This window comes from Nannospalax galili, unplaced genomic scaffold (genome assembly GCF_000622305.1).
Source record: "Nannospalax galili isolate Female #2095 unplaced genomic scaffold, S.galili_v1.0 scaffold89, whole genome shotgun sequence".
In the NCBI taxonomy this organism is placed as follows: Eukaryota; Metazoa; Chordata; class Mammalia; order Rodentia; family Spalacidae; genus Nannospalax; species Nannospalax galili.
This window is the reverse complement of record NW_008359211.1, coordinates 1,056,565-1,067,320: the sequence shown is the minus strand read 5'-3', so window position 1 is coordinate 1,067,320 and position 10,756 is coordinate 1,056,565. Positions and strand designations below refer to the sequence as shown.

The window sequence follows — 10,756 nt, the reverse complement described above, 5'->3', positions numbered from 1 at the left end:
GTCAGGCCACCAGGACAGCCACGTGCCTACTCCTCATCCCCATCTCTCAGAATGGCCCAGGGCGGCCTCAGCTTCAGGTCCTACATGAGTGGCTCTGACCTCAGCCCTGGTCAGCCTGGACCCTGCAGGGCAGCAGCTGCAGAGGACTTCCTGGCAGTGGGACCTGTCTGCTGAGCTCCCAGCGTGGGCATGAGGAGGTTCAGCTACCAGTTAATAACAGTTACTCTGTTTTAGCAATATAAGGCCACCAAGCTGCCCCGTCATCACATCAGCAAAGAGGAACTGTGCGCTGGGGGACACGGAACATTCAGAGTCTGCAGAAGAAAGGCAGGCGGGCTGGGTGCCCCATCTCAGCTCCCTGTGCTGTGTGCGAGTCTTCAGGCTGTCTAATCTACCATCTATCTGTCAATCATCTACCATCTACCAATCATCTATTAATCATCTAGCTATCATCTATTCAACTAGCATCCATCTATAATCGATCATCTGTCTAGCCACCTATCAATCCATCTTTTTAGCTATGTATCCATCCACCCATTCATCCACCCATCAATCCACCCATCTATTTACCCATCTATCCATGTGTCCACCCTTCTACCCATCTATCTATATATCCACCCATTCATCTACCCATCCACTCATCTATCCATCCACCCATTCAGTTATCCACCCATCCATCCATTCATCCATCACCCATCCACCCATCATCCATCCATCCACCCATCATCCACCCATCCATCCATCCATCCATCCACCCATCCACCCATCATCCACCCATCCATCCACCCATCATCCACCCATCCACCCATCATCCATCCATCCACCCATCCACCCATCATCCACCCATCCATCCATCCATCATCCACCCATCCACCCATCTATCCATCCATCCATCCATCATCCATCCATCCACCCATTCACTCATCCATCCATCATCCACCCATCCACCCATCATCCATCCATCCATCCATCATCCATCCACCCATCATCCATCCATCCATCATCCACCCATCCATTCATCCATCCACCCACCCATCCATCCATCCATCATCCATCCATCCATCATCCATCCATCCATCATCCATCCACCCATCATCCATCCATCCATCCATCCACCCATTCACTCACCCATCCATCCATCATCCACCCATCATCCATCATCCACCCATCATCCATCATCCACCCACCCATCATCCATCCATCCACCCATCCACTCATCCATCCATCACCCATCCACCCATCATCCATCCACCCACCCATCATCCACCCATCATCCATCATCCACCCATCATCCATCCATCCAACATCCATCCACCCACCCATCATCCACCCATCATCCATCATCCATCCATCCACCCATCATCCACCCATCCATCACCCATCCACCCATCATCCATCCATCCACCCATCCACCCCAACACTACAGAAGGGCCCTTGGGAGGTGTTGGTCACACACTTGTTCAAATGGGTCACTTCAGTCTTGGACTCTGTCATCCTAAGGCACAGCCAGCACTGGTGGCAGCAAAGCTGTGTGAGGCTCTCAGAGGTAAGAACAGGGGAAGGACTCCTGCTTGAGGCTCCCAGCCCTGCCCTTTTAAGCCTCATGACCCCTCAATCTGCTCTAGGACCCCTGGGCAGCCTTGGAGATGTCTCTTTGTCCTACCTTGTTGGCCAGGTGTGTGCCTGGGTCCCATCAACAAGGATTTCTCTGAGCCCTTGTCCCCATGTCGGAGCCCTCATGGCAGACACCAGGCCAGCCCCTGCACGGCAGCGGTGAGCACGCAGGGACACGTGGCTATTGACGTGAGCCCTGGCCCCATCCGGCCCATCCACCTTATTTCCGACTACTTTCCACATTTCTATCCATTCTTCGGGCCAGAGTTGCACGCTCCAGACTTGAGCGCTGCACTGGCCCCTGTCATCCGCTCTGCACCCCAGCTGCAGCCTGACCGAGAGCCAAGAGGGAGACTCAGACAATAGCAGTGAGTAGTGGAGGGGATGCGAGGACGCCCCCCAGAACGGGGTCTGGGGTGTCCCTAGCACTGATGGCAGAGGGGCCAGGCAAGGGGCACTGTGCCATGGGGGACAGGTGGGTAGAGGAAGGTGCTGATTCTGCCTGCCACCTGCCACTTTAGCTGCCCTGGGCACCCTGGAGTTCACACTTGTCTTTGATGCGGACAACAGTGCCCTGCATTGCACAGCCCATCGTGCTAAGGTGAGAATGGAGGCAGAGTTCCTGAGAAGGGACAAAGCCACAGGGCTCCTTAAATCCCTTGTCTGTTCCCAGGGCCTCAAGCCACCAGCCTCAGGCTCTCTGGACACCTATGTCAAAGCCAACTTGCTGCCAGGGGCCAGCAAGGTGAGGTCAAAACCCAGGTTCCTATTGTACCCTTAGATGGCAGGACCAGCAAGTGCCCAGTGGCCTTGCTTCACTCCTACCCCAAAGGCTGAATCTCAGTTGCTGGAATTAAGGAGGCAAGGTAGGGGGGCCAGGGTGGATATCTGACCCACCTACCTGGTCCCCGGGCTAGCCAGCTTCGGACTCAAACTGTTCATGGAACAAGGGGACCTGTCTGGGAGGAGACCCACACCTGTCATGGCTTCACTCGCCAGGATGCTGGATGAAAGACCTTAGGGAGAGGACCCAGCTCAGGCCACCAGGGGGCAGCGCTAGGGGATGGGGCCCTTATGACCAGGTCTGACCTGGGTGACCATGATGTGTATGTGAGGACTCACAACTACGGCGCCGGCGTCGGGCACCCTCCTTGGGGGAGCTGCCGGTGCCCCTGAGGAAACTGGTACCCAACCGAGCCAGGAGCTTTGATGTCTGTCTGGAGAAGCAGAGGCTGGTGAGTGGTCGTGGAGCTCCCGGGGCCGGGGAGGGGGGGGCGGGATGATGACAGGACTGCAGGGCCAGGAGTCTTGTGATGAGGGCAATGGACCTGGAAAACATCCACTGAGGTGCCCAGGTGCTCTTCTTTTTCAGACCAAGAGGCCCAAGAGCCTGGATACAGCCTGTGGCATGTCTCTATATGAGGAGGTGGGTAAGGACAGCTTGACTGAGCAGGGATGGGGACAGGTTGGAGGGATGTAGGTGAGCTGAACATGGGCTCTGGTCCTGGGGTCTTGAAGGAATTTGAGGCTCTCTCTCTTGTAAACTCTATGAACCCTTGAAGCCCTTGGAAACTGCCAGGACCCCAGTGGCTGGGCAGGGCAAGGCTGACTCCCTTGCCAGGGCAGCTTGGAGGTGGGGACCCTGGGACCCTTGGAGATTCTGTGGGTAGACCTGGTGATGTAGAGGCAGAGGCTGAAAGGTGGTTATTTGTGGCCAGATGGGAGAAAGGACAGGCTTTCAGGCTGCTTGCCCCGGGGTTAGTGTAGAGGACACCACTAGGTCTGTCGGGAGGCCGTAAAGGTGCTGACTTCAGCACCTCCTCAGTTCCACCTGGGACCAACTGCGAGCTGAGAAGGGAAGGGCACCCGAGGCTGGGGATCAGCCCTCCACCTGCCCCTCTGCTGCATGCTCCACCCTACGGGAGTGACAACCTGCTGCAGCTTTGGATTAGTTGAGCCCAGGCCTGTGGGCTCCACTAGGTCTGTCGGGAGGCCGTAAAGGTGCTGACTTCAGCACCTCCTCAGTTCCACCTGGGACCAACTGCGAGCTGAGAAGGGAAGGGCACCCGAGGCTGGGGATCAGCCCTCCACCTGCCCCTCTGCTGCATGCTCCACCCTACGGGAGTGACAACCTGCTGCAGCTTTGGATTAGTTGAGCCCAGGCCTGTGGGCTCCACTGAGGGTGTCCACATCACGGAATACCCAGTTGTAACTTTCGATACAACTTTTCTGGGTATTTTGATCCCAGCTACGCACAGTAGCACCCTGGTTCAGGGAGGCTGCTGGAGGAGCACTCCTGTGGTGCTGACAACTGCCAGCGATCAGGTAGTTTAGATCTCTGAAGTCACTTCTACTCCAGTGGCAGCAGAGGCGGCTCACTTTTCCCGGCCATCCTCCCAGCTGGCGGGCCCCATGGTCCAAAAGTGTGGCAAAGGACATTGACAGCCTGGTCAGCCAGGCAGAGGCACGCAGGTGGGTTTTAGAGTTGAAGAGACCCGTCTCTGAGGGGAGAACAGCTTCCTGGAAGTACTTCTGTGGGGTAGGCTGCCCCTGCAGGGTGGTGGCGACATTTGCTGAAGACCACTTAAGCATCCCCTAGCATGACACTTGAAGATACTCAAGAGACCATGCATGATCCTTTCCTCTCCATGACAAAGACATGCTGAGCAGCAAGCCCCTCCCCTTCCCGGGCCCTGGAGAGTAGGTTATTATGAGGTCTCTTCCAGGGTCTGGGCACGTTTGGGGAAACTGACAAGTCTCGCTCTGTTGCAGCCATTTGTGCTCTCCTGTGGGTCCTGGACCCTGCAGATGGGGGTTCAGGCTGCACGGAGTCTGACCACAGCTTGCCCTTCAGGATGAAGTGGAGGTAGGGGTGGCAGGGGAGGAGCGTGGGCGCATCCTGCTGTCCCTGTGCTACAGCTCCCAGCGAGGTGGTCTGCTGGTGGGTGTGCTGCGCTGTGCCCACCTGGCCCCCGTGGACGCCAACGCCTACTCAGATCCCTTTGTCCACCCGTGAGTAGAAATGGTGGCTGATGAGGAAGGAGAGAGAGGGAGAGGATCCTTGGCTCTCCAAGGTTACCCCTAACCGTTGGCCCATCTCCCCCTCCAGTTTCCTGCATCCAAGCTCTGGGAAGAAGTCCAAATAGAAGACCAGTGTTCGAAGGAAGACCCTGAACCCAGAGTTCAATGAGGTGGGTCTGGGCTGGGCAGGTTGCAGTCAAACCTGGTCCTGATTTAACAAAACCTGGGCCTGAGCTGTTCCCGAGCTGTAAGGATCTGCCTCTTGCTTGCCTTTCCCTGCAGGAATTCTTCTATGCAGGCCGTCGGGAGGAGCTGGCCCAGAAGGCACTGCTGGTGTCCCTGTGGGACTATGACCTGGGCACAGCTGATGACTTCATTGGTGAACAGGAACACAAGGTGTGAGGGGGAACCTTAGGGCCTCTGCTAGCTACTGACCCATCTCCCAGGCAGGTGGGGTGCAGCTGAGTGGCAGGGCCAGCAGGGAGCACCTGTACTACTGGCGCGAGTGCCTGGGCTGCAGTGACTGCAGACTGGAGCTGTGGCACCCGCTGTACGGTGTGCCTCCCCAGCTGAGCAACTAGGCGGTGTAGGCCCCTGCTGGCGGCCCTATCCCAGCAGCCAAGATGTTGGCTAATCTGGAATGGGCCCCAGGTTGCCCCATCTGCTGCACCCATTCCTGCCTCCACTTTGCAGTCATCCCGCCCCAAATCACAAGGCAAAATAAACATCTGCTTCTGTCAACCTGTCCCTTCTCTGGCCACGCCAACCTGCTCCATACCTTTATGTCACAGGGCAGACAGGTCCCTATTCCACTATCTCCCACCCACTGGAGGCCAGCACTGGGCCAGGCTCAAGGGCTGGGGATGTCTCTCAGTGGCAGCATGCCCAGAGTCCTGGGCTTGATTCCTTAGCAGCAGAAAAAAACACTGGGCCAGGCCTAGTCCTCACTACCCCACCCGATCCTGCTTCCCACAATGATAAAAGAAAAGGCCTCCATGAGGAGGGGGCAGTGGGGGCAGACGAAGCACAAAGCCACAGGCGGCTGTTTGGAAAGTGGCTTTATTGTCCAGCTTCTCCAAGAGAAGCAGTGGGCCAGGATGCAGGGCTCAGGAGGCCGCCTGCCCAGCCCGGTGCTGCTGGGCAAACCGCTGCATCCGATCCTCCAGCTCTGGTCGGAAGTGTCGGATCAGACCCTGGGAAGGAGAAGGCGGCACTGTGTGAAACAGGGTCCAAAAATTCCCAAGGCTCTGGGCTGTATCACCCATCTTCGTGTCACACAGCAGGGCAGTGAGTACCTGCACGGGCCAGGCGGCCCCGTCACCCAGAGCGCAGATGGTGTGGCCCTCAATCTGCTTGCTGATCTCCCATAGGGAGTCGATCTCTGCAGGCCGGGCGTCCCCCTTCACAAAGCGGGCCATCACCTTGTTCATCCAGTCCACACCTGCAGCCAGAGCAGCAAGAGGGGCCTAAGGGTCTCCCACCAGGGGCAGCATTCAAGGGGTGCAAGCCTCATGGGGGTAGAAGTTAAGAGCAGCCCAGCAACTAAACCCCAACCTATCCAGGAAGCTCACCCTCGCGGCATGGGGTGCACTGGCCACAGCTCTCGTGCTTATAGAACTCAATGAGACGGGCGATGGCTTTCACAATGTCCGTCTAGGAGACAGGGGCAGTGAGCGGGTACCTCAGCCTCCCAGCAACACCTGACCGGGGTGCCAGTGTTTGTGGCCTCTTCCCTCCCTGGGTCCCTGCCCCGCCCAGACTCTCTCACTGCACAGTGATCTCAGGCTATAGGAAATGGGAGCTGGTCAGAGGCCCAGGCTGGCATGAGGATGGGGGGGGGTCATGAGAACCCCTTACCGAGCGGTCCATGACGATCACTGCGGCTGTGCCCAGGCCTGTCTGCGCCTGCACCAGTGCGTCAAAGTCCATCAGCACTGTCTCACACACAGACTTGGGGATCAATGGCGTGGATGAGCCGCCAGGGATCACAGCAAGGAGGTTGTCCCAGCCACCTGTGACACCACCTGGGACCCAAGTCGGTCCCCAAAAAGACTGTCATGGCTGAGGCTGGCCCACCTGCCCAGACTTAAGTCAGGACCACTATTAGCCCCCAGACCCAGCCCAGTTCCTGAGGCCCTCCCACCCACCCTCTCAAGTCACCCTGCTCTCCCCTGCTCTGCTGACCCCTGGCCTCACCTGCATGTCTCTCAATCAGCTCCTTCAGTGGCACAGACATCTCCTCCTCCACAGTGCAGGGGTAGTTGACATGGCCAGAGATGTTGAACAGTTTGGTACCTGAGTTGCGTTCTCGACCGAAGCTAGCAAACCAGGTGCCCCCTCGGCGGCAGATGGTGGGGGACACAGCCACTGTCTCCACATTGGCCACGGTTGTGGGGCATCCAAACACTCCTTCAAGGAAACAGAAGGGACTGGTGGCTGCCAGGGAGAAGGGGTGTGTTTCCTGGCAGAGGGGTATTCTGTGTCTTGCTCCTGTGGCAGGCAGCTCCTACTCTTGTCTCCTTGACCCACACTGGACCCAGACTCCAGGGAAGCCCTAGCTCCTGTTCACACCTCCCTGAGCAGGTGTTGTGAAAGAAGAGCACACTGCCTGGAGGGGCTGGGTGTCTGATGTCAGCTGAGGCAGGCTGAGGGACTGCAGGCGGCACTGGGGGAGCCTGTGCTGTTACCACCCTCTTCTCTCAGTCTTCCTTTCCTCCCAAAAGGCACTGAGAAATACTGTGAAACCCAGCCAGAGGGCACCTGGTCAGATCCAGGACAGAGCCAAGGCGAGGGCCAGGAGAGGCAGGGCCTTACCCACATCTGCAGGGAAGGGCGGCTTCAGACGTGGCTTGCCCTGCTTGCCCTCAATGGACTCAATGAGTGCTGTTTCCTCTCCACAGATGTAGGCCCCAGCCCCACGCACCACGAACACATCAAAATCATAGCCAGAGCCACAGGCATTCTTGCCAATCAGACCTGCTTCATAGGCCTCTCGGATGGCTACCTGTGGGACAAGGTGTGACTTTCCCAGCCCACCGCACCCTACAAGTCAGCTTCCAATTCCGCAGGCCACGGAATCTTGGAAGGCTTCCTAAGCTTACTCCAGGGCCAGAGCCAGTTCTTGATGTATGCAGGAGTGGAAACCACCCTCCCAGCTGGACCCCAGAGACTGATCTAGGAATGGCCATGCTGGGGAAGGGAGCATGCAAGGTATGAGCGCACCATCAGCAGATGCTCTGTGTGCCCACCTGCAGATTGGAAGCCTCGTTGTAGAATTCCCCGCGGATATAGATATAGGCAGCTCGGGCACCCATGGCCCGGCCTCCCACCAGGCAGCCCTCCACCAGCTTGTGAGGATCATGGCGCATGATCTCGCGGTCCTTACATGTGCCAGGCTCCCCCTCGTCAGCGTTCACCACCAGATACTTGGGCCTATGGGGGCCTGTGTGTCAGTCAGGTTACAGACCCACCAGGACCCAGCCCTCACCCATATACCATTCCTCTTCCACCCAGGGAGACCTCAAAGACAGCTGATCCTCTCTGCCCTTCCTACATCCCCCAGGGCTCTGCTTGCTCACCACCAATGAGAGGGAACTCACTACCTAGTCTACCTTTGGACAGGTACGACCACAATACCAACATCTCAATCCCAACATCTCTCCTGTTCAAAAAAAGGCAAAGTTGGAGTTTGAATAATTAGGACTGCTTGAAAATCAAAATCTTGTATTGACTGTAACATCCTGAGTCTCCGCTGAGGAACTCCAAAGAGAACTCTCTTAAGATTTTTTTTTTTTTTTTTTTTGCTGGACATGGTGGCGCATGCCTTTAAGCCCAGCACTTGGAAGGCAGAGGCAGGCAGATCTCTGTGAGTTCAAGGCCAGCCTGGTCTACATAGTGAGTTCCAGGACAGGTGAGGCTACAGGGAGACCCTGTCTCAAAAAGACAAAAAAAAAAAAGGTTTAATTTTATGGATGTTAATGCTCGCTTGAATGCACCTATGTACACCATATGCATGCCTGGTGCCTGCAGAGGCCAGAAGACGTATAAGCCACCTTATGGGTGCTGGGAACTAACTTGGGTCCTCTGCAAGAGCACCAAGTGTTCTTAACCACAGAGCCACCTTTCTAGCCGAGGGAAAACTCCTGTGCATCCACTTATGGCCTGGCAAGTTTCCTGGCGCACTCACACTACAGCTTCTATGGAGTTAGCCCCAAGGCCCAGGGTTTCAGCCACCCCCAGCCTTGTCCGTGGTCTCTCCTGCAATCATATCTTGGACTACCACCACACACCTGCCATCCGAGGGCTTATTCATGAAGCTCCACTTGAGACCAGTGGGGAAGCCAGCACCCCCACGGCCCCGCAAGCCTGACGTCTTCATCTCACCCAGGATCCAGTCAGGCCCCTTCAGCAGGATCTCCTTTGTCTTGTACCAGTCACCTCGACTCTGGGCCCCTTTCAGCCTGGGGTGAGTGGAGAGGGATGTGAGGCAGGGCCCTACTAAGGGAACCGGCAAGCTAAGGGCCCTATCTCACCTCCAGTCATGGCGGCCGTAGAGGTTGGTGAAGATCCGGTCTTCATCCTTTAGTGAGCCAAATGAGGTTTTCTTGGGTGCTGTCTGGGGAGACAGAGGGTCAGGTGGTGCAGCAGAGCCCTAGGGCTGTGAGGAGTTGTGGCAGAAGCTATAGATTCTTGGGCCTTGCTACATAGGAGGGGCTGGGCCAGAGACAGGGCAGAGGCCTCACAACTTATTTCAGAGCTTCCCATTTAGCAGGTACTGGGCTAAACATTTCATGCCCCAGATCCCAAACCATCCTCGTAACAATCCCGAGATAGCAGTGATGTCTTCCATTTCACTGAGAAGGAAACTGAGGCTCAGAGCGAAAGGAACTCACGGAAGGTCACACATCCAAAAGCAGCAGATGGTCCCTGAGGAGCCCACATGTCTGTGCATGGCCAAAGTCACACTTGAACCATGGCACCAATACTGCTTTCCCAAGCCAGGCATGGTGGCATTACATTGTCTATTTGGTTCTGCCACCAGATCAAAACTTGGCAGGGCTTTATTTCACTAACTCTTCTAAAGATGAAGTATGTGTTTACTGGGGTCGGGACACAAAAGAGAGGTGGGATCCCCCTGGGATAAAGTGGAGAGGTGTAGACTGGAATAGCACACAGCTATTCCACACTGATCTCCATAAATGCCCTTCTCCCCCGCACCCCAGGTGTGATGGTGTGTGCCTGTAGTCCCAGGAGCACCCGGGAGACTAAGACAGGAGGATATCACCAATTCAAAGATAGCCTGGGCTACAAAGTGAACCCATCTCACTAAACAAAAAACACAAATGTGATTCTCAAGGGCTGGAGAGATGGCTCAGCGGTTAAGAGCACCGACTGCTCTCGCAGAGGACCAGGTTCGATTCCCAGCACCCATGTCGCTAACAATCGTCTGTAACTCCAGTTCCAGGGAATCCGACGCCCTCTTCTGACCTCTACAGGCATTGCCCTAACGGGTGTGCTTACACACACTCCGGCCAACACACGCCCACACAAAATAAATAAAAATGAAAAAACTGCCGGCGTGGTAGCGCACGCCTTTAATCCCAGCACTTGGGAGGCAGAGGCAGGCGGATCTCTGTAAGTTCAAGGCCAGCCTGGTCTACATAATGAGTTCCAGGACAGCTGGGGCTACAGGGAGACCCTGTCTCAAAAAGACCAGAAAATAAAAAATAAAACTAAAAAGAAATAAACAAATGTGCTTCCTGCTATTAGCGGGTGGGATTCAAAGGATACACATCGCTCTCCAAAGATGTTTTCTGCATTAGCAAAATGGAGGGCTTGACCCTGCAAGGCGGCAAGGCAGAATGACAAAGATGCTTCACAACCTGCAAAACAGCTAGGACGAGAGGCTGTTAAACTAAAGAAGCTGGATGGGGGGACATAAGCCTCGGTTGCAACATCCCCCGTGGACATTCCCGGGGAGAAGGGGAGGGTTCTACAGAGGGGCCGGTAGCTCCGAGGCCGCGCGCACCCCGACACTCGGCGAGCGGACACCCCAGGCCTAAGGCCAGCAGGGCCTCACCGTGCCGCCGCTGAAACGCACAGATACCCGCGCGGGGAGCGA

The 10,756-nt window shown here is 56.2% G+C and overlaps 2 protein-coding genes across 2 annotated transcripts in view; one reads left to right on the top strand and one right to left on the bottom strand.

Moving 5' to 3' along the window:
- LOC103725608 (double C2-like domain-containing protein gamma) overlaps positions 1–5,216 on the top strand; it is a 17,869-nt gene extending 12,653 nt beyond the window's left edge. Inside the window, 11 exon segments of the mRNA XM_029558561.1 lie at positions 1,585–1,959; positions 1,961–1,982; positions 2,136–2,215; positions 2,288–2,364; positions 2,532–2,638; positions 2,716–2,849; positions 2,987–3,040; positions 4,469–4,626; positions 4,724–4,805; positions 4,918–5,014; positions 5,086–5,216. Coding sequence (XP_029414421.1) covers positions 1,585–1,959; positions 1,961–1,982; positions 2,136–2,215; positions 2,288–2,364; positions 2,532–2,638; positions 2,716–2,849; positions 2,987–3,040; positions 4,469–4,626; positions 4,724–4,805; positions 4,918–5,014; positions 5,086–5,216 — 1,317 coding nt within the window.
- A 460-nt stretch (positions 5,217–5,676) lies between these two features.
- Positions 5,677–10,750, bottom strand: Ndufv1 (NADH:ubiquinone oxidoreductase core subunit V1; the record flags this gene model as incomplete). The annotated part of the gene is made up of 10 exons (XM_008822907.3): positions 5,677–5,828; positions 5,931–6,076; positions 6,207–6,288; positions 6,493–6,659; positions 6,832–7,044; positions 7,450–7,639; positions 7,884–8,067; positions 8,925–9,095; positions 9,168–9,250; positions 10,715–10,750. Coding segments are annotated over 10 exons (1,359 nt in total), but the record flags the coding sequence as incomplete, so codon positions are not given.
- Positions 10,751–10,756: the final 6 nt, after the last annotated feature.